We start from the raw sequence: 23,626 nt of genomic DNA on the forward strand, positions 1-23,626 counted from the left end.
TTTCTTGTCTTCTCATTATGTGGCCAAAGTACTTCATTTTTGCCTCTAAGATCCTTCCCTCCAGTGAGCAGCCAGGCATTGTTTCCTGGAGTATGGATTGGTTGTATCTTGTGGTCCAAGGCACGCTCAGAATTTTCCTCCAATGCCAAAGTTCAAAAGCGTCTATCTTCCTTCGCTCAGCCATTCTTGTGGTCCAGCTCTCACATCCACAGGTTACTATGGGGAATACCATTGCTTTAATGAGAGAGTACTACCAGCTCTGTTTAACTTCAGGGGCCCTTCCACACTACACAATTATAACACTATGATTCCACTTTAACTGCCATAGCTGCATTCTATGAAATCCTGTGTTAAAGGGCCCCTATTTCTGCCTAGGTAGAAATGTATTGATCTAGAATGGCTTGCTGAGAGCCACAAAATGGGCAGGCCTCACAGGACAGGGGTCTGGAACCTCTAGCATTCAAGAATTACTACTCACATCATCAGTGACTAGGCTGACTGGGGATGATGGGAAGTAATGTTCCAACAACACCTTGCAATCCCCAATCCTGGCTTGCAGAAACGATGTCAACTGAGATGAGGGAACAGGCAACATGAAGGTAAGAGAGATCTGTATTGACAGAGAGAAACATATTATGACCTTTGCTGGGAAGATGCAGAGCTGTTTCTGCCTACACTTTCCCTATCCTTCATGGTCATAAAAATGATCTTTCTTTTTGTACCAGTGAAGGCAGTGGGTTGAAAAACAGACTCTTTTATCCAGAGGCAAGTATCCCTTTCACAAACCAGAAAAGGTACAGGAGTGGAGATATAAGGGCAGATTGAAGGTAACGCAAATCTCATTCTACACCTGTAAAAAGTTGTTTTACAAGTGCTTCTGTAAACATTTAAATGGTGCCCATCTGCTAGCACTTGTAAAGCAATACAAAATGTATTTCTAAACACTAATCTGTAACTTTCCACAAGTAAAACAAAGGAGAGTGCAAACCGGTTGTGGTGCCACAAAGCTAAAATAGCCTCTTAATGTTGAGCTATAGAGTATTTTGCCCAGCAACCTTGCATTTCCAAACAGGCAAAAGGCTTACATTAAAATCCACTGCTACGTTAAGAAGCAGCACAGTTAATTTATCATATTTATGCTTGGCTGCTTCTTTGCCAGCGGATAAGTTACAGTTGGCAAAGCAGAAGCGGGCCATCTTTCAGCTCTTCCTTTCTCTCATGCATGTGTGGGCACAAAAATTGTACTGTTAATCACTCTTTTTGCCATTGGAGCCATCAGCACAGTTGTTTAGCTTTCGAATATTTAAAGTTGTGGTTCCCAAACTCAATTGCCATTGGATTTAAGTTCCCAAAATCTCCAGCCAGCTTGAACGAAGTCATAGGATCTGGAAACTGATTTATAATAACATAAGAGGACCCAAGGGATGGAACAATCAACAATGTTTCTGACAAAGAAACTTCTATTTCTAAAGTCTTTTTTATACTTGCCCAGGCTCCTGATCCCTATGCATACTTTGAGTAGTTTTTTTCTGACTTCTACTTTGTATCAATATGAAGAGGGGGATGAAGGCGTTCAAAAGGAGGCGTAGGGTTGCAGAAACACGTCTGTAGCAAACAGTGCAATAAGACTTGAGTTGGAAAAGAATGGGATTTTATTCTAATAGATCCTGCTGTAGCTGTGCCTGCCAGCATACAACAAGCAATGTAAACAGCACTTGCTTCCAAGATCCCAAACTAGTGTGTGTGCAGATTATAGAAGGAAAGGGAGGAAGAAGATAATCTGCCCAACCAACTACCCATAGTATGGTAAAAATGCAATCCACAGCCAGAGCCAAGGGGGGAGTGGGGGGGAGTGTTATTTTTCAGGTTTTAAAAAAAACCTGGTTTACTCATGAATTTTAACTGATTAACCAAATCCCTATGAGTGTCCACTGAAGTTTATCGATGGAGCCTGATATCTAAATTATTTTGCGTTATGGAACTACTCATGATTCACTAAAAAAGGTTTCAACCCCCCCCCCTTTTTCCCCCCAGGCTATGGCCCTGTCCACAGCATAACAATGGCCATCAAAATGGAAATCATAAGATAAGTGGAGTTGAAAGCAGGGGGGAATATTCCTTGAATGCATCTTAACAGTGTGTCCAGGTTTCAATTGGTCTCTAGAAGGTTCAGAATGTTTGGTTCACTTATGTCAAGCTGATCTGATCTGTTTTTCCCCATTTTACAATGGTTTGTTTAGAATTGAGTTTTCTGAAACACATTAAACTGCTCTTCTTTTTTGTAGTGTAGGAAACTGTCCCTGTTCTTTCTGGGTGCAATAGCAAATCTGTGGTTAAATAAACAACTTCCTGGGATACTTCTACTTTGCTAACTGAAATATACCTGTAAATGCTGCTGTTGGTTTTACAGCTTTAATAACAGAAATAATTGGGAAATACAGGACTTGAAGTGAGAGTATTCTAAACCATGTTCCTGCATTTTTCTTTAAATCCTGTGATTCTTTTGGGTTGGTTAATTTTCAGACGACAGATGAAAATATTACAAAAGGTTACCTTTAGCACACAACAGGTTCACTGTGAACTACAAAACCAAGGGTATACATAGAACTTCAAGACAAAAACCAGACTCTGCTTTGGAGAGTGTGCCATAGAAGAAATTACCGAAGCTGAAGAACAGTTACTGAGAATAGATTCCTTTGCTGATCTCATCTTACACATTTCTGAGACTCTGGATACCTTCATTAAAGAAAATGTTGATCTCTTACATACAGGAAAACAACACACACAAACACAGAAACAGAAGGGGGGAACAGCAGACAGTTGAGTGACAAGAGATGATACTAAGCTAGGTTTACTAATCAGAGCAGACAAATTTTCTTCCTCAACAGTTTGATGGAATGTCGGCCAATTATTATGAGGCAAAAGCCAGCACAGAACAATAGGTGGAAGCTTCAGGGATAAGAGAATATGAAATACTTATATTTTATGGAATTATAAGATACATCTATATGTACAGAACCTTTTGGGTACATCAAATCACAGAACCAAGTTCAACCCCTGCTCAATGCAGGGTCTCCAGCTGGAATATCCACAGTAGGTAGTTGTTCAATTTTTTTGAAGGCATCCAGTGAAAGACATCCTACCACCTCTCTAGGCAATTTGTTCCATTGCCAACTACTCTCCCTATAAATGTTTAATCGAACCCCACTCTTTTGTAATTTAAAACGCTTAGACCTAGTTCGACTCTTCAAAGCAGCACAAAATAAGCCCACACCCTCTTTTTGTGGTTGCCCTTCAGGTATTGTGCTATCATGTCACCCTTTAGTCTTCTTTTCACCAAGCTGAACATGCCCACCTCCTTCTACCTCTCCACATGTGTTTTGTTCACACACCCCTTACTGTCCTCATTGCCCTTTTCTGAGCTCACTCAACTTTGTCTTTATCTTTCTTAAAATGAGATACCAGAATCAAACTCAGTTGTGACTTGGCTAATGCAGAATATAGTGAGAGTATTACTCCCCCCAACTTGGAGACTGTACTTCTATTAATGAAGGTTAAGACAGCATTTGTATTCGTTGTTACAGTATCACACTGCTGGCTAGTGTTAACCAACAACAATCGCAAGGTCCTTTTGACAATAAGTGTCTCCCACCCTATACATGTGTACTTGGTTTTTGTGGACTAAATGTAGAATTTTTTATTTCTCATTTGAAGACAAAACTCTTCCTGATTCATCTTATCCACCTGGCACATGGTTCTCCCCCTGAGAAATGAATTCCCTACTACCAGCACCTTTCTTCTTGCTGCAAGTGGAGATTAAGCTGACTCCTTCCCTGGCATGAAGTGCTTCTTGCTGGCGCTGTCTTATTTGTGCCTCTTCACTGCTGTTATCCTCAGAAAGAGGTTGGAATGGAATCCCTTTGTGAATGTTCTGCTCCTGATGGTGCCTGTCCTTCAAAATGCTCCCTCTATATTATAGCCGTCGTCATTTTTGTTGGCAGTTTCTTCCTTTCATTCTGTAGGATCACTTCACCATCTTTTCTATCCAAGAAGTCCTCATGTTCCCTGATGTGTTGAAGATTCTTAACACTTACCTGTGGTATGTTGACCTTCTCTTCTAAGAGAACCACAAGTTGACACTTGTAATCATAGAAGTTGTTTAGGAGGAAGACAAACATTGCAGACAACTACTAGTTGTTCTTTCTACATCCCTGCAGATTTCAGACTGTACTAGCTCTTGGTGCCATGACTGCACATGCCACAAGGTGCATGAAACTGGCCCTCGCAGATTGAACTCCAAAGGCAGTGGCTAGCTCTGCCCTAAGCAGAAGCTCCATTCCCTTAAGCCACATGCTCAGGTAGAGCCAAAACACAACAAAAGCCTCCACTACAAACTTCAAAGAAATAGTATAAAACCAAGGATGATCTCCAAACACAGCTCACCTTCTGCTCTCTTCTCAGAGCTGTGTTTGTATTTGCACAGCTGTGTTTCCCAGCTCTGCAACAGCACCAGAAATTATACACACATGCACACCAGGGGGCACATTGCAGAAGATGCAAAATATCTCTTGGCTTTCAATTTCTTTGCTCAGATCAGATGCTTTTACCCCAGAACAAAAATAGAAGGCATTAAAAAGCCACTTTCCAGGCTGATGGGAACTTTAATTATAGTAATGAACCACACTTCCTGTTTATTTGTGCCACCTGGAGGATTTTTATTTACTTCAAAGAAATAGCATTTTTGAAGCCTAAACATAAGACACTTACAAAATAAACACCAACTACACCCCCTACTTAAATACCCCCCATATTCCAAGTCAGTCCAAGATTGTTTATTATCTTCAGAGACACTGAATGAAGTATAGAGAGAAACAGGTTTTTACTCCTTTATTTTAGCAAGGGCTGTGTTCGTACAAACCAAAGATCTACTTAGTACAGAATCCTGTGGTCTATAGTGGTCCATAAGTGAGAGATGGAGACTGTGTTGTCAAACGTGGTCCTCAAAGGAAAGAATAACCGAAGGACAGAAAAATTTTCACAGGAGAAAAGGGACTGCCACATCCTATCCATTCCAGGAGTTGCTCCTTTCAGGGAGAGGAGTAATCCGCATTTTTTTTTTCAAAAATGGAACTGATAACGCATAATCAGTTTTAGAGAGCCAAAATGGATTAATTCAGAACATGTACATTCTATTATTTTTTCTGAAAGCCACTCTAAATGGAACAATGAAAACAAGGAGGCAATGTTAATCGTCTTTTCAAAGATAAGCAGGATCTAACTGCCTTAAACTAAACTAAACTAAACACACAAGGTTACTGACTAGGGAAGATTGAGGCTGCTTTTGTGACTGAATATTCTCATATCTTGACACCTGGGAAATAAAAAACTTTCCTTCAAACCATACTGGGAATGTACAATGTACTTGATTATATATACCACTTTCTCAGTGATTGCTCAAGGACAATTCAATAAAGTTAGAACTCCTTTTTTGTCTTTCATTTTTATCTTTGTAAAAAATGATGGTTGTGTGTACCTGTGATCTATCGCTTCTTCTTTATGCTGACTCCAAATAAATGTAACCTAAACCATCAAATCATTAACCTTTTGTTTACTTGGAAGAGAGGCTATATTCCTCAGCTGGGTTGCCAATGGGACAGTCCATTATCACAGAGTGGGACGGCTCACTCCAAGTTGGAGAGGGTTTTCTCCATAGTGGCCCCTCGGCTCTGGAACTCCCTCCCCAGGGAGATTAGGCAAGCACCCACCCTGTCAGCCCTTAGGAAAAGTTTAAAAACTTGGCTCTTTCAGTGTGCTTTTGGAGAATGAATAATGAATCCCCATGACAGTTCCCGTCTTAATGACAATTCATTATATCTGTTGTACTTTATTCTGTCCCATTAGTTTGGAAATAATTTCATCGTTCATCCCACCCCAAGTATCCCATTAAATGCAGCACTTTATCCAACTTTATCCCCACCAATTGGGTTCACAATATACACTCCCTGCACTTTGGCCCAGTTTTTTCTTGCTAATTCTTGTTTGATTTTAAATCATGTTTTACTACTATTTTATTATTTTATTATATTACTGTGTTTAATTGTGTTTTATCTTGACGTATTTTATCTGCTGGTGATGTGTATTATGTATGTATTTTATTTTGGTTTGTTGTAATTGATTGGGCTTGGCCCCATGTTAGCTGCCCCGAGTCATTTCAGGGAGATGAAGGCGGGATACAAAAATAAAGTTGTTGTTGTTGTTGTTGTTGTTGTTATTATTATTATTATTATTATTATTATTATTATTATTATTATTGGTTCAAGAAGAATTTGGGTTAATGCTAAAAGAAAGACCAAGAGAATCAGAGAATCATAGAGTTGGAAGAGACTGCATGGGCCAGCTAGTCCAACCACCTGACATGCAGGAAAAGTACAATCAAAGTGCCCCTGACCGATGGCCATCCAACCTCTGTTTAAAAGCCTCCAAAGAAGGAGCTTCTGCCACACTCTGAGACAGAGAGTTCCACTGCTGAACGGTCAGATAGTTCTTCCTATAATTTGAACCCATTGCTCCGAATCCTAGTTTCCAGGGTAGCAGTAAACAAGCCTGCTACCTCTTCCTTATGACATTCTTTCAAATATTTAAATATGGCTATCATGTCTCCTCGCAATCTTCACTTCTTCATGCTAAACATACCCAGCTCTTTAAGCTGCTCCTCATAGGGCATGGTCTCCAGACCTTTCAGTTGCCCTCCTCTGGACACGTTCCAGCTTGTTAATATCTCTCTTAAATTGTGGTGCCCAGAATTGGGCACAGTATTCCAGACAAGGTCTGACCAAAGCAGAATAGAGGGTCACCATGACTTCCCTTGATCTATACCCTTTTTGATGCAGCCCAAAATCCCATTGGCTTTTTAGCAGAAAGACACCAAAGCATGACTAACATGCAAGAACAAATGGTGGGTATGATTACTCTTTCAGAAGAACTCAAACAACTTGTGATTGAGGCATGACTTAAAGACGTATTTTTATCAATAAACTAAAATAGGCATCATCTACTGAACCTTCTGTGTAACAAAAAAAAATAGGAAAACTCATATATATTTGATACTTGAAAGTAAATAAAGAAGAGGAAAGTATTTGTATGCTAGATGACTATATAAATGGCTAAGAACTGATTTTGTTTCCTTGTTTTGTTCTCACAATGCATCTGTCATATTTGAGTCACAAACATTATATAATTATTACATGATTTACTATAAACAAATCAAAGCAATTGAATGAATGAATGCATGCATAAACAAATTATTTTGAACATACAAAGCTACCATGATTAATCAGATCTCTGGTCCATATTGTCTCCAATTACAAAAGCTTGGCAAAGTTAGTTTCTTAAAGTGCATCTCCTAGAATCTTCCATAAAATCGGAAAGATTCAAAAAACAAAACAAAACAAAACAAAGCATTTATCTGCTCTGCCAATCATCTTGGTAGAAGCTCCCCAAAGCCCCAGACAGAAGTCTTATGCAGCTCTGCTATTGAAGTTATTTTTGAACTGTAACTTTTACATGCAAAACACATACTCTAGAACTGATAAGAGCTCTATCCCCTTGATCTCAGCCATTTTCTAGAATCAGAATTAAGTCTAATGTAATGGTTTATTGGAAAGAAAGTATAGTTCCTATAAGAATCATTATAATATAACCATGCTTTGCATGTAAAACACCTGAATTTACAAGCAAATACTGACAAGTTCGCAGGAAACTTGCGAGTGGAAAGTTGCTATAGTGACTTTCCCCGCTAAGACTAGAATCCTTTACACATTTTCATTTAAATAAGTTCTGTTGGATTTGTTTGGATATTTCTTCCTTGTAACTTGTATAGAATTGCACTGTAAAACTCCTTGCAGAGCTTTCACAGTAACATCTGAAACTGCTGCTATTTTAGTTCAGACTTCCTAACAGGTCGGCTTTGAATCTCCCCAGAATCAAGATGTGCTACATTCGGAACAGCTTTCTCAACACCTTCTCAACAGTTTATACCTCTAACAGTTATATGATGAGTTTCAAAGTCTACAGGACTTTCTGTAGTGATGTTCACAGCAGACTGTGATTTATACTCTGTCTATCATCTGAGGCTTCTGTAGCTTACAATTATGCACTGAACAGCTGCTTTTGTCTTAAATTTAGACTCTAATAAATTGAGATATTTAGCTCAACACAGACTTAAGCAGTTCAAAAAATGTAATAGCATTCAAAGAGATGTAGATATGTTGTTTTTATTTCCTTTCTTATGAACCCAAGATGCAAATTTACTGTAAAAATTTCTCAGTTCTTCTGGAGGGAAAGCGTGGGCAGCATTGGTAGTACAGAAAGAGAATTTCTCCAGTAGGAAAGACTTGGGGGGGTGTGCATCCAGGCAACTAATAGCTGTAGATATAAGATCCATATGCTTATATTTATAATATATTATAATGCCTGCTGGAACAACCAGGTTTTCAGGTCCCTGTGAAAGGAGGACAGTGTGGGGGTTTGCCTAATCTCCTTGGGGAGGGCGTTCCAAAGTCATCCCTATTTAATATTCCTAGATGTACGTATCAACATCAGGGTCCAGAGATGCTGAGAAGAAGGATAAGATCACCTGAAGATGCCTGACACTTTCTCCCAGCTGGGTAATAAAAACAGTTTCAGAATTCAAGAAGAGATTGGCATTAGCCATAGGATCCCTTTTCCTATAAAGCCCTTAGGTCTCCGTGTTTGGCTAATTATTACACTATGTAACAAAATTTGATAAATGTTCTGGTTTGAAAGTGTTATTCCTGTCTAACTGTGTGGTACTTGCTTTGAAAGTAGTTGATATGGACAGGTTGCTTACCTGTAACCATGTTTCTTCGAGTGTACTCTGTGAATTCACACTAGTGGAGATGACTGCACCTGTGCAGGCTCCAACGAAAACTCTTCCAAGCTAAAAGTTTGAATTTTGGCGGTAACCCCGCCCCTCTCCCTGCAGGACATATAAGGCAGCCCTGGGCGCTCGCTCCCCAGTTCCTGCGCCGCAAAGGTGATGAGAAAGGGAGAGGTTTGCCAGAGGTGAAGGAAGGGCGGGTTTGTGTGAATTCACAGAGTACACCCAAAGAAACATGGTTACAGGTAAGCAACCTGTCCTTTTCCTTCGTTTACTCTGTGAATGCACACTAGTGGAGACTAGCAAGCTTAGGTGCAGGATGGTGAGACAGAGCAAACCCGACAGCTGAGTTGAGTGTCAAAACCCAATATTTATTAAGCACATGAACAACAACAGTCAGTGCATGAGAGAGAAGAAATGGGTCGAAATATCGACCTAGTGCATTAGGGACATACAAGTCCCACAAGATCCCTCAGTACCGTGACCACCCAGTATGAACGAAGGGGTAAGTACATACATGTAAAAACATCTCCAAGAGGAGAAATAAACCATAAACTCATCCCTAAACATAGGGAAGACGATTGAACTGGTTGCACCAGTTGGATGGGCAATGACCTTATTGACGAGGTGGCCGAGGAGGAAGGAACGTCTCTCTTCGAAGAGGCCGAAGAAGAAGAACATTGAGTTATAAACTCATCCCTAAACATAGGGCGAAACTTCGGGATTTTTTGGCTGCCACAAACTATGTTTGAATTGCTTGAAAGTCAGTGAGATATTCATTGAAAAACTATAGCAAAATGTGTTGCAGGATGTCCTGAATAAACAAAGTTTTTGCAGTTTAATAAAGCTTTTCCATGTTTTTATGATAGGCCCAATTAGGTAATGAAATGTATAACCCAGGAACAAAAATCATGTTACATAGTGTTATGGGACTGATGCTGAGTTATGGCCCTGCACACTGGCTTAAACAAATAAACAACTGAAGGCATCAATACTGAAAATTGCATAAGCGTAAAGCGATCCCAGCACTCTAGCAATAGGCACTGTCATAATTTAAGATGTGAAAGAAGGAACACAATAATCTATGACTATCTATGAGTAGTGCCAGATTTTGTGAAGTGAAAATAATAGTAATAATAATAATAATAATAATAATAATTTATATCCCGCCCCTTTTCCCTGAAGGGAGTCGGGGTGGCTCACAATAGAAAAAAATATATATACATAATAATATTCGACCAACAAAGAGAAACAACATTCATCAACTGACAAATCAGCAATGACCCAAACACACATATATTTATTCACTTGCTTTATTATTCCATCATTCTCTCAAAACCAGGATTCAAGGCAACATGATAAAGATATAACTATAAAAGGTATACATAAAAACACAAAAAGAATTGTAATATTAAAATTCAATCAAATTATAAGATTATAATTCATCAGAATTAAAAGTAGTTAAATATTAATTATAAGGCAAGTACAACACCCCTGCATCTGTAGCAATCATTTGCCAAATGTTTACCTTAATAAAACAGGTGTTGCATTTTGGGTTAACAGTGAACATCCATTCAAGATACATCCCTCTTGTATTTGCTATCAGCCTTCGTTATTTTGTGGTCAAAGAAAGCCTCTTCCTCAATCACCGAGTTGTAAATTTTACATGGCACAAAAGCAGTTTGAAAGTAACTGATTCAGTTTTAAATTTCAGCTACGCTAACCTGGCATCCTCCATGTATCTTCAAATTACAACCCCTATAATCCTGAGCCATGAGATACAGTACAGTAGGGGCTGGGCTGTAGCACAGCTGGTTACTAGCCAGCTGCAATAAATCACTACTGACAGAGAATGAGATCATGACCTCTCCCAATTGGGCTCCCAATCATTAATAGCCTAGCTCGCTGTTGACCTAAGCAGCTCGAAAGACAGTTGCATCTGTCGAGTAGAAATTTAGGTACTGTTTTATGCGGGGAGGCTAATTTAACTAATTTAAAAAGGTAAAGATTTCCCCTGATGTTACGTCCAGTCGTGACCAACTCTGGGGGTTGGTGCTCATCTCAATTTCTAAGCCGAAGAGCCGGCGTTACCCTTAGACACCTCCAAGGTCATGCGGCCGGCATGACTGAATGGAGCACCAGCAGCATGCGGAAAGGAATGAGCAAGTACTACCATCAAGGACTCGGTGTCACAAGTGGACGGTGAAGCGGTAGCTCCCCCTGTGACCGGAATCGAGCATACTCTCATGAAACCAGAAGCTGGAAAATGTTAAATTGCCTCTGTGTCTGTCTGTATGTTGTATGGCATTGAATGTTTGCCATATATTTATGTGCATTGTAATCCGCCCTGAGTCCCCTTTGGGGTGAGAAGGGTGGAATATAAATACTGTAAATAAATAAATAAATAAATAAATAAATAGAGTCTCACTTATTCAACCTTCGCTCATTCAACATTCTGTATTATCCAATGCAGTTTGCCTCCCGCCCGGATCTATAGCTATTTCTCTAGGCAGCAACGCACAGCAAGCCAACACGCCCAACAACAACATAAATGCAGCCATGCTCTCAAACAAGTGGCAGACTTGTAAAACATGATGTTTTGGTGCTTAATTTGTAAAATCGTAACGTAATTTGACATGGAGTAGGCTTTTCCTTAATCCCTCCTTATTATCCAACATTTTCACTTATCTAAAGTTCTGCCGGCCCATTTATGTTGAATAAGCAAGACTCTCCTGTATGGTGCCTGGGATTTATGGGAGCTGAAGCTCAACACTTCTGAATGCCTACTGAAGTTAAAGTGTGGGTGGTTCTTTTGCAAGCTGAAGCCAAGAACACACTAAATGGGAAATGCTTTCAGAAATTATGCAGCACGGTTCAACACTCAACAAACTGAGTCTAACAGTGTCATGCGTGGAAGCGTTAATTGAAGATAAAGAGCAAAGGAGCAGATGGATGCCTCCTAGTTTGCTCATTCAAAAGAAACCACTCACCGGATTCTGCGCTGTATCTGCAGAGTGACTAATGCTCCACCAATCTGATGTCCATTCCCATGCATTTCCTACAATGTTGTACAAGCCATAACTATTTGGAGGGAATGCTGTTACCTAAGGACAGGGAAAGGTACAAAGGACAGGGTTAGTGTCCATGAATAAAATTGACTGGAATCCAACATATTGATTAAAAGGGTTGCCCAATAACACTATGTAACAAAATTTGAAAAGTTTTCTTCCTGGTTTGAAAATGTTATTCCTGTTTAATTGTGTGGTACCTACTTTAAAAGTAGTTGTTATACTCCAGAAACTTCGTTTTTGTGGCTGCCACAAACTATGTCAAATTGGTTGAGACTCAATGAGATATTAATTGAAAAACTATAGCAAAATGTGCTGCAGGATGTCCCGCAAAAACAAAGTTTTTGCAGTTTAATAAACTTTTTCTTGGTTTTTATGATAGAACTGATAGGGAAATGACATTCATAACCCAGGAACAAAAATCGTGATACATAGTGCAATCAGTGAAATATTACATTTTACATTTTGCATTCCATTCTTATACTTTCCCTTCTGGTACAGATAAGAAAATATGTTCACAACTGTTTTTTTTTTAAATAGATGGTCTTGTTAATTTAAAAAAATATATATTTGTATTATATGTTCTAACTATATTTTGTAAGCTATCTTGAGTCCCGTACTGGGAGAAAACAAACAGAAATAAAGTTACAAACCCTTTATCCTTTAACTCATGCGATTCTCATCTCCCCCATGTTGGAAACTATGGTACCTTTTATAACATTTGTTAGCTCCCTTTAGCAATAAGCTATACTTATTGGGCATTTCAACAGCTTTTAACATATAGCATTATTATTTTACGTAACTTCTAGATCTACATAGGTTAGCTAGTTGTTCAGAAAGTTAGTTCCATGTAGTCCTATTCCAAAGATCCCTGTCTTTTGCCAATTGATAATGCCACTGAAAAATCATATATGTTATTGACTTATTTGTATCCTGCCTTTCTTCCTATGCCGAATCCAAGGTGGCCTGCCATGTTTTTTAAAAATGGGGTACAGTGAAAATATTATTTAAAAAAGTTAAAAAAATAAATAATTATAATAATAAATTAAATGTTATTTGTTGTAGCTAAAGGAGTTCAAATAACACTTCAATTAAAAGTGGAAGATTAAAACAATATAAAAACAGATCACAGCAAAAATATGTCCATTACATAAATTATAAACCAAATGCCTGACTGAATAAAGAAGTCCTAGCCTGCTAGTGAAAGGAAAGGAAAGAGAGGCAACTGAACCTCTTATGGGAGGAAGGTCCACGATCTGGGAGAAGTCACTGAGAAAGCTCTGTTCTGGATCCTCATGAAACATCCTGTGATGGTGATGGGGATGAGATAAAGCAGCCCCCCCATCCCCGCAATCCCAAAACTCACACAGACTCATACAGGAAGATGTGGTCTTCCAAATGACTGTCTATTGTCCACCCCTGTAAACCAGTTCAATTAACTGTGATATTCCTATCTCTAAGATTATTGTCTGCCTTAAAGGAAATAAATTTTCTTCTGAATATTGTATTTCTAACAGTCATTTTTCCAAATTTCTTACAAAATTAGATTATATAATAGCAACATTTCTATCTTGCTTTTCTTCCAATGGCTTTAATGCAGACATACAGCAACCCTTTTTTACATTAATAACCCTGTGAAGTAGATCAGATAGGAGGAAGATCTAGCCCAAGAACACAAAGGGAGCTTAACCACTTAGTGGGAATCAGTATTTTTGTTTCCCAAGTTCTACTCAGGTTCTAAATCTTTACATTTGTAATTCTACAATTCAAAACTACTCAAAGGGCTAGTGACTCCTGAAATATTGTCCCTTCTCTCTTGCAGACCTTTCCCACCATAATTAGGAGGCCGATAAATCAGGTCCGTTTCTGGAAGAAAAGCTGAAGGAAGTAACCTATGCACTTAAAACACCAAAAATACAGGATAACCATTCAAACGAAGACTTATACCAAGGCATAGAATATATACTGTAGGAGCTAAACAATTCCTGTTACAAAGACCTTGACATTTTTCCTGGTAAGAGATCATATGAATACATCCTCATAATACAGTTCCACCCTGCAGAGGGTGGGCAGAGAGCAGGACGCTTCTCGTAAAATGTCATTTACAAATTCATAGGAATGGAACATATAATCAATTCATGAAACCAGTTATTTGCATCTGGCATGTGTGCATAACGTTTTAATATTTTCCATTTCAGAAAAAAAGATCCTAAAAAAACTATCCAAACTTCCTCCTTCAAATCCTATTATGATTTCTGTCTCTTATTGGAATCATTATTGGCACTTGGCTCTTTCTCTATAGGTGTTCCCAACAGATTGGCAAATAAAGTGGTGGAGTGCATTGAATGTTGGACTAGGACTATGCAAAACCAAAGTTCAAATCCTAGTTTAACAACAGAAACACCTGGGTGATTTTAGACAAGTCAGACTCCCTCAGCCTCAGAGGAAGGCATTGACCAACACTCCCTTTGCTGAGATAACCCATCTTGAAGGAATAGAAGAACAAGAATTTTATATGTGCAAATGAAACAAAAAGAGTATCTTAACCTTAACAAGGAAAAATCAGTGATATTGACTAAAAACATATCAAAAGAACGACAAATTAAAATAAGTAAAATAACTGGTCTAAAGGTATTAAATAAAATAAAATACAGTAGAGTCTCACTTATCCAACACTCGCTTATCCAACATTCTGGATTATCCAACGCATTTTTGTAGTCAATATTTTCAATACATCGTGATATTCTGGTGCTAAATTCATAAATACAGTAATTACTACATAGCATTACTGCGTATTGAACTACTTTTTCTGTCAAATTTGTTGTTAAACATGATGTTTTGGTGTTTAATTTGTAAAATCATAACCTAATTTGACATGTAATAGGCTTTTCCTTAATCCATCCTTATTATCCAACATATTTGCTTATTCTAATGTTCTGCTAGCCAGTTTATGTTGGATAAGTGAGACTCTACTGTACTTAGGAATCAATTTGACAGCTAAAAATTCGCAACTGCTCCAAAATAATTATATTAACAAATGGAAGGAAATCAAAATGAATTTAAAGAATTGGTCATCACTAAAACTATCTATCTTGGGCACAATATCAGTCATAAAATCCAACATCCTACCTAAATGATGTACCTTTTCCAAAACTTACCAATTATTAGAAATCAGCAACTATTCAAAAATTGGAATAAGAATATATCTAAATTTGTGTGGAACAACAAAAAACCAAGAATCAATTTTACAAATATGACAGATGAAAGAAAAAAGGGGGGTCCTGGCCTACCAAATTTAGCCCTTTATTTTGATGCCTGTGGATTAGACTGGGTAAGGGATTGGATAAATCTAAGTAATAAGAAAATATTGATCTTGGAAGGTCATGATTTGAGAGCCGGCTGGCGTCTGGTACAATAGGAAAACAGTGGGGGGGAAAAATCGGCAACCACTTCATCCGGTCGGCATTAATAAAAATATGTGATAAATATAAATAAAGAATGTATACAGGGGCTGGGCTGTGGCACAGGCTGTTGAGCAGCTGCAATAAATCACTCTGACCATGAGGTCATGAGTTCGAGGCCAGCCTGTGGCGGGGTGAGCACACGTCAATTAAAAATAAAAAATAGCCCCTGCTCGTTGCTGACCTGGCAACCCGAAAGATAGTTGCATCTATCAAGTAGGAAATAAGATACCACTTATAAAAAAAGTGGGGAGGCAAGTTTAACTAATTTATGACCTAGAATGAGGAAGTGCCGTCAGAGTGGATGATGAAGCAGCTGCTCCCCCCTGTGGCCAGAATCGAACATCCCCTCAGGAGAAGGTTAAATTGCCTCTGCGTCTGTCTGTCTCGGTCTCTGTTTGATGTGTTTATGGGCATTGAATGTTTGCCCTATGTGTGTATAATGTGATCCGCCCTGAGTCCCCTTCGGGGTGAGAAGGGAAGAATATAAATACTGTAAATAAATAAATAAATAAACAAATTTATAGTAAAACCCCACTTTGAGTCTCTCCTCTAGAGACACACCAAAGGAGAGAACTTGATTGGAATAAATGGCCCACTTACAGGGAAATACTGAAGAGAGAAGGAAATGAATTAAGGATGAAAACATTAGAGGAATTAAAAAAGAAATATGAAAACATGACTTGGCTCCAATATTACCAACTAAAAGATTATTATAACAAAAATAGGGCAAATGGATTCGAAGATAAAATATCATTGTGGGATGAAATGCTCCCTAAACAAAAAAAGATCGTAGCAAGTATTTACAAAATTCTATTAGGATGGAGCACTGCAGAGGAATCGATTAAACAATGTATGATAAAATGGGCGAGGGATATAGGAAGAGCAATTACACTAGACGAATGGGAAATAATTTGGGGAAAAAAGTTAAATTATACATATGCCTATGACCTAACAGAAATTGGATAAAGATGTTTTACCAATGGCAAATGACACCGAAGAAAATAACAAAATTTGCAAAAGACAAGAATATCAAATGCAGGAAGTGTGGGAAAAGCGATGGTACCTATCTACATATGTGGTGGACCTGTGAAAAAATAAAACCCTACTGGAGAGAGATACATAACAAGTGTCAGAAGATTCTAAAAATACAAATTCCTTTAGTCCCAGAATACTTCCTATTGGGGATGTCTAACATGCAATGGGGGAAGAACGAAGATAAAATATTTACATATTTAACAACCACAGCCAGAATAGTGCTTGCCAGACTATGGAAACAAAAGGCAATACCAAATAAGGAGGATTGGATAAAGAAAATATGGGATATAATGAATATGGACCAATTAACTTTTCTACTATCAAGAACACAGAACAAACCAAAGACGATGACAGACTGGACGCTGGTAAAGGACTGGATGAAGAACGAAAAAATTAAAGTATTGATATAACGCCCATTAACGGACTGAGACAAGTCAACTATTGAAGACAAAAGCAGTAAATACTGAAAACAATAGATCATTTGATAAGACACCATTATAGAGAAGAAGGGAAGTCACGAAAGAAAAGACTCCCCACCCCACCCCCCTTTCCCCACCCCTTTTTTCCCTTTTATTTCTTTTTATTATTATTATTTTATTTTTTCTTTCTCCTTTTCTTTCCATTTCCACTTTTTGCAAATCTTTCCCTTCCCTTCCCCTTCAATCCACTAAGGTGGGTTTTTTTAAACTATTTTATGAATGTAACACTCAATAAAAATTATTTAAATACAGAAAGAGTATCTACACTACAGAGTTATAGTAGACTTATAACATTTTCGTTACCTTGGTATCATCCCATAATACACTGGGATTTACAGTCTTCAGAAAATTATGTCCATTGATTGCTGAATCACCCAATGGAGTAATTCGAAATTATTTTATATTTCAGATGAGTACATTGTTTTTCATTGTTATTATGCTTTTTTGCTATTTTATTATTGGACTGTTGTATGCTCTACATTGGTATTGAATGTTTACCATGTGTAAACCACCCTGAGTCCCTTTTGGGAGATAGAGAGGTATATAAATAAAGTTTGTTGTTGTTGTTGTTGTTGTTGTTGTTGGTGGTGGTGGTGGTGGTGAGATACTTGCAACTCCTTGCTAGAGAGTTACAGTGCTGTGGGCCTAGAGAGTGAACTTGAACTCTACTAGAAATTCCCAGTAGCTTATCAAACTTCAACTCCAATGCAATGGCAAAATTCCTCTAAGTAAATCCTGTCACAAAAACCACCTGATAGGACTTTCATGACAATATGGCAATAAGTTGTAATGAACTTTAAGGTATATAACCACAACAAATAAAGGGGAAAAGAGGCAGGGGTAAAGATCTGTGACTCAACTCAGCTCAAGCATTTCAGCTAGACAGAACTCTCCTTCTTAATCCTTGTAGTCACGGTACTTTGGGAAGAAGGAACCGTTTATCCACTGGTAAGAACTGAGCAGAGACCAAAAACCAAGCCTTAATTATTTCCTCACCCTATTTTTTTTTTTAAATACTTCAATGCTACAATCCCATGCAGTTTCTTAGTCAAAGGCTTTTTCTTTACGTAATGCACCAAGGTTTTCATAGAGATCACCTAGAAATCCATTATGACAGAAAGGATAAATCTCTCTTGCCACAAAGCACCTGCACCTATCTGTTTGATTCTGGGCAGGCTTAAACTCCTGAGGAGGATGCTACGTATGACTGTAAGATATAGGTCTCCTTTAAAAAAAAATGAACACACTCCAAACGCAAAGGCACATAGCATAGAAACCTTGCATCTGCATGTCCGGGGAGCTAAGAAAGTGCTTTGATACATGCAAATTTCCTCTAATTCTAACAAAAGCTTTTAAAAGTGATACCCATTGCTAATTATACGTCATTGTTTTGCTAACTCACAGGTGCTGTTCCTTTGTAGCCATCCTCCCTCGTGTTGCTTGTAGGGAAGTCTCCTTGCCAGATGTTGGCATAATGCTGGCCATTTGGATGAAGCTTGTTCCCCCAGGGGAAGAGCCTGTTGAAAGAAGCAGAAGAAAATGTTATTTAGGCCAACAGTGGGATGCTTTTGAAGAGATGCAAAGCAAAGAAGTGCAAGTGACTACCATTTTCAAATCCTTCTTTTTATCAATTATTGAGCAGGAAGTACACATTCTTGAATGTAAATAGATTTCTTTTAATTAAAAAAGAAAATTAAAAATATGTATTCACCATGTGCTTATATGGTAGCTATAGATCTAGAGAGTGAACTTGGGCTCTACCAGAAATTCCTAGTATAAGATGTATATATTAGAAAGCAGCAACATTGATTCAGCATGAAATTTTGACTTAAAAGAAGAAGAAAATCTGAGAACCTTGGGAAATCTCCTTATATAGTATAAAGGAATATGGATAAGGATTGGCCTCAGCAAACAGCCTCCTCTAAGCCTTCTCCGCATCCATCATTCATTGAATTGATAAATAATCTTCATACACTATTTCAAGCACATTCCAAAGCACAACCATATATTATTTATTTTGCAGGTTTTCCAATAGTTGGAAAAATCAGTTTTCACCACAGTGCAATTTTCTTTATGCTCCTAAATAGATTTGTAGGACTCTTCCTTAAAAAGTATATAATTTCAACAATCTGAGTGCCATTCGGATCTATTTCTAAGCCAATTTAAAGGCCTTATGTCAATGGGAAAGGGTTTTCTTCCCCTTGATCTGCTTCAATTTGCAAAAGGAAAATTAGGAGCTATACCTATTCTCAAGGCCACCTCTACAGCTGTACTCCCATTCAGCTTCTGTTGGCAGCCGTTTTCCTGCCCAAGTGCAAAATGCTACGGCATCATTCCAAGAAACATGAAGGACTGGATGATCCATTCTGAAAGACAAATCAAAAACAAAACCTAACCACGGTAAACAAGGACATCAGGGGTATCAGAATACCCAGTCTAGTGAGCAAAAGATTAAAACCAATGCACAAACATCACAAGATTAAAAGACGAAGAGGACTATTAACTAAAGAAAGAGTAGATCATTAGTCTGTGGAGATAGCAAGGGAGTAAAGAAAACTGGTTTTATCTAAACCTAAGGAAAATGGGACTAATTAGCTAATAAAGAGCACAGGTACTGAGCAATAGTAATATTTTAAAAACATGTTATTCAGACCTTTTAAAAGCACTTGGTTTTTAAAATGAGCAGTGGAGAACAACAAAGGGAAGAGTAGCTTCAGGACATTTCTTAGACCAGAAAGAAATGATTCAAAAGAATGGCAAATTAATACATCTGTCCTGTGGGAACTGTTCCTGTACTACTATTAAAAGGGAAAGGTTCGGCAAGCTTTGTTCTAGAATCTGTGATAAAGGATCCTCAAAAGTATATAAATATATAGCATTTTAATGTCATTCAATTTTGTACCCATCCTTCTACTGAGCTAAAGAGGGCATATATGGATGCATTTTACCCCACTGTATCCTCATAATAATCCAGAGGTGAGATTGACTTGCAGTTAACAACATGGCAGGGATATGAAACAAAGCTTCCCAAGCCACTGTCTAGCTTTCCGATCAACCCCAAACCAGCTTGGTGTATATTAGCTTCTAGCAAATCCTAATCTATTTCTGCTTACTATCATTATAAAGTTAGGACGCATTGCAGTGGTCAAACAAATGATCATATTGCCAGACAGAATTTGGGAGCATTAGAGCTTTCTGGTGAAATATTGCAAATGCTTAAAACTGTAAATAACAAGATTCCACAGGGAGTTAACATGGCAGTTAAAGTGTAATCATAGTGGTATAATTGTGAAGTACAAAAGAGACCCACTAAAGAGACAATTCCACTCATCTATGCCTTATATAGGGATGAGGGCTGAGTACAAATTTGGGACATTACCAAAGATAGACGGGGAAGGATGACCAGAGAAAAGAGAAGAAAGTTACTAGGGTAATGTCAGATTTAATCCAAATTTAGCATTGAATTTCATTAATTTTTATTTAGGTTCTTTTTAGATTTTAAAAAGCCCACAAGGAAAGTATTATTGAACAGCCTTCTATAATAAGAAACTATATTACACTGCTTTCTTATTATAGAACTGTGTTCTGGAAAACTTTGGTTAACATGCCTATAACCTGTCCTAGGTCAGGATTATTGACGTTTATAACACATTAAGGCTAAAAGGAGAATATTTCTGGAACTGTTATTTAGCACTGATTTTGACCTCTTTTTTTGTTTTTTAATCATCTCATGCCTCTATTTTTGGTGTCAATTCATTCTCTTTCGACCCCTCTGGAGACCAAGTGACGGACGTGTTCTGAGGATCAAGCACCAGATGATATTAGAGCAATGTGGTTCTTGTCTTAATGGATTTGAGAGATAAGGTAGCTTTTGCCAGCCCTGAGGGGCAGAATCTGATTAATATACTCTAATGACAGACTCAAGGCCACTTCACTGGTTATAGCTTTCTGCAAAAATATTCATGGAGATAAAACAAAAAGTGCACGCTGTAATATTAAAAGTTCTGTAAAGTTTGATGAGAAGACAGTGAGGACCATCTAGTTGAAGAGACTGAGAAAGTTCAGAACAAATATATCCATGCATGTTTGAGGCCATTCAAGCCCCCTTTTCCTGTTTCCTCTCCCTTCTTCTCCCCTAAAAAGTCTGCTTCTCATACTATGATGATGTAAATGAGATCAAATTTATATCCAAATTCAAGAGGAGAACAGAGGTAATGTAATTGTAAAGTCCACTAGCAAAGAGTGGGTGTGAGGTAGCAAACCTTTAACATTATAATTGCAAAGCAATAACAACAACAACATAAATATTTTCTATAATACGGGAAAACATATTATAAAACCTAGAAGAAAATTAAGCCAAACCTTAAATTGACATAGTTTCTAGATCCCTGAAATTCTAAAAAATTTCAAATGTGTCATCATTGCTCTTAATCTCTTTACATGTTAGTTCTTTTTAAAGTTTTGGTCTCATCTGAAACTGTGTGTATTTTAAGATGTCTACAGTTTTAAGAACAATTTAAAGGATTCTTACTTCAGATAGTGCTTCCCAATGGTTGTTTTTCAAACACTACTGTAGATTTAAGAAAAGGAATAAGAAAAACCAAATATCCTCTAGATTTCTCATATATATTTCCCTTTTGCCTAGAATACTTGAAAAGGTCATCCCAGGTAAATATTCATAGGACTGTGGCCTAAAAAGAATAGGAACAGAAAACGAGTTCTAGTATTTTCATAGCAGGCACTGTAGCCTTAATTCCAATGACCTAAATCCAGTACCACAGCAGCATCAATGGGAATACTTCATGTGACCAAAAAACTCTGGTCCAGAGAGTTTCCCAGTCCTTTGGAGCAGGGTTTAGTTTGGGGGACTGCAGAGTAAAGAATTGCTCCCATCTAGTTCCACCAATAGATCAGTGGAACAACTCTACTGGATCCTGGTCCACATGAAAGTACTCATATGTTCGAAGTGATATGCAACTTGGCTTCAGGCAATTTGAAGGTCCAAAACATCAGGGGAGGCCCTTGTCTTGGTCCTACCACCTTCATTTGGGAAGAAAGCAGGAGAGGGCCTTTTCAATAGTTTTCTTATTCCCTCCCTTAGTTATGATCCCATCAACAAGTGAAATCACTGCAAAGGTTTTTAATGAGATGCTGTTCTGATGATTTTTCATAATCTGTCATTTAATTGATTTGTTTTAAGCGGTTTAATTCTGTGTACTGCTTAACTGTACTATTTGAACAACAGTTTATAAGTTTCACTTATAAGTGAAACTTGTAAATGTTTTAAAACTGTTTTAAGATTTGTAGACCATTTTGAGTCCCAGCACTGGGGAAAGCCAGGATGTAAATGAATTAAAGAATTAATGGGTTGATTTTAACATTAATTCGCCTTTGTTCATGCAGCATGGAACTATGAACCATTTCTTAAAATCCTACAAAAAGTATCCCTTTTGGGCTATATCCCAATTCTCCCATGTCCAAAAGAACTACAACCTGCTTGAATTACACACAGTTTAGGTTTACTGAAACTAGAAGCAGTTGGAGGAAGTTAGAGAAGCAGCACAAGAAAGCAAGAAGCAAAGCAGCAGAAAACCAATTCTCCAGAGCCTTCATTACTTACAAGGAGAATTAATAAAGGCAATGACTTCAAGGACATTTTTTCAGTATATTTTTTGTATCTGTGTGCAGAGGGCTCAGAACAAAGTTTTTGAAATCTACACAGATACAATGAGCAGGTTTCAAAAATCCTACTTTTCTCTTTGTAACATGATGCAAGTGATAAAAACATATCTCTTTGAAATGAATGGAAGCTTTTTAAATCATGTGTGAAACCTTGCCACAATTCTACATATGTCTGCCCCACACATTTAACCTTGTAATCAAACAATTAAAACCCAATATAAAACATCTAGACAAAAGCATGAATGCTTCTTTTCATAAAACCTTTAGAAGAAGGATACAGCATTAAACAATTGCTCTGATATGCAAACACTAGAATTTGCATTGGACTATTAAAATGTTCCCCAAAGTATTTCAATCGTTCAGAAACGTATCACTGAAACTCAATCACTTACCTGTCTACGATATTAGAATCTGGACCATCAGGGTGCTTCCAGTCAGCTCCTTTGACTGGCAGCCACCATGGAGCAGCTGCAACCTTAAAAACAAACAAAAACAACATCCACCTTAGAAAGTGTTAAGAGGATTCAGAACTGTCTATCATAGTATGATAGACTCCATAGTGCCAAAACTTGGCCACACCCTATGAATTGTGGGTGGGTCTAATCAAACATTTCAGGGGTCCTTGCAGAGTCCTTGGCTGTCTCAGAAATAATCTTGGGACTACCTTTGTCCCATATGTTGCATTTCCCCATTCTCCCTTTAGAAGTAGATACCACTAGCAAGTGTCTCTCAGTGTTCTGAATCAGATAATTACATTTGAGTTTCCAAATTAGATAACACCAAGAGGCCTATTGTCTCAAATACTGGGCCCCTCTCTGTTAGGGGTGTTTGTATGCATAAACTCAGTCCTCAAACTACATAGCATTGTGCCAGATGAGGGATATAACAAACGTCATTAAGAAAACAAATCTACCCAAGGTCTATATCCACTATTGAGGCAGAGACATTTTATTCTAATGTCCTATATCATGATGGATTACAAGTGATCAGGAATCCCAA

At 37.9% G+C, this 23,626-nt stretch overlaps 1 protein-coding gene across 5 annotated transcripts in view; it reads right to left on the reverse strand.

Annotated features, from left to right (window-relative positions):
- sumf1 (sulfatase modifying factor 1) overlaps nucleotides 1-23,626 on the reverse strand; it is a 129,680-nt gene that overhangs the window by 35,581 nt on the left and 70,473 nt on the right. For all 5 annotated transcript variants that reach the window (XR_001730013.2, XM_062969733.1, XM_003217812.4 and 2 more), the window contains 4 exons: nucleotides 23,020-23,102; nucleotides 19,189-19,311; nucleotides 18,348-18,462; nucleotides 11,890-12,003 (listed from right to left, as the gene is read on the reverse strand). Coding sequence is in view for 4 of the 5 variants with exons in the window: in XM_062969733.1 (XP_062825803.1) it covers nucleotides 11,890-12,003; nucleotides 18,348-18,462; nucleotides 19,189-19,311; nucleotides 23,020-23,102 (435 nt within the window). In the remaining variant the exon portion in view is untranslated. The remainder of the gene's footprint in view (nucleotides 1-11,889; nucleotides 12,004-18,347; nucleotides 18,463-19,188; nucleotides 19,312-23,019; nucleotides 23,103-23,626) is intronic.

This window comes from Anolis carolinensis, chromosome 2 (genome assembly GCF_035594765.1).
Source record: "Anolis carolinensis isolate JA03-04 chromosome 2, rAnoCar3.1.pri, whole genome shotgun sequence".
Classification (NCBI taxonomy): Eukaryota; Metazoa; Chordata; class Lepidosauria; order Squamata; family Dactyloidae; genus Anolis; species Anolis carolinensis.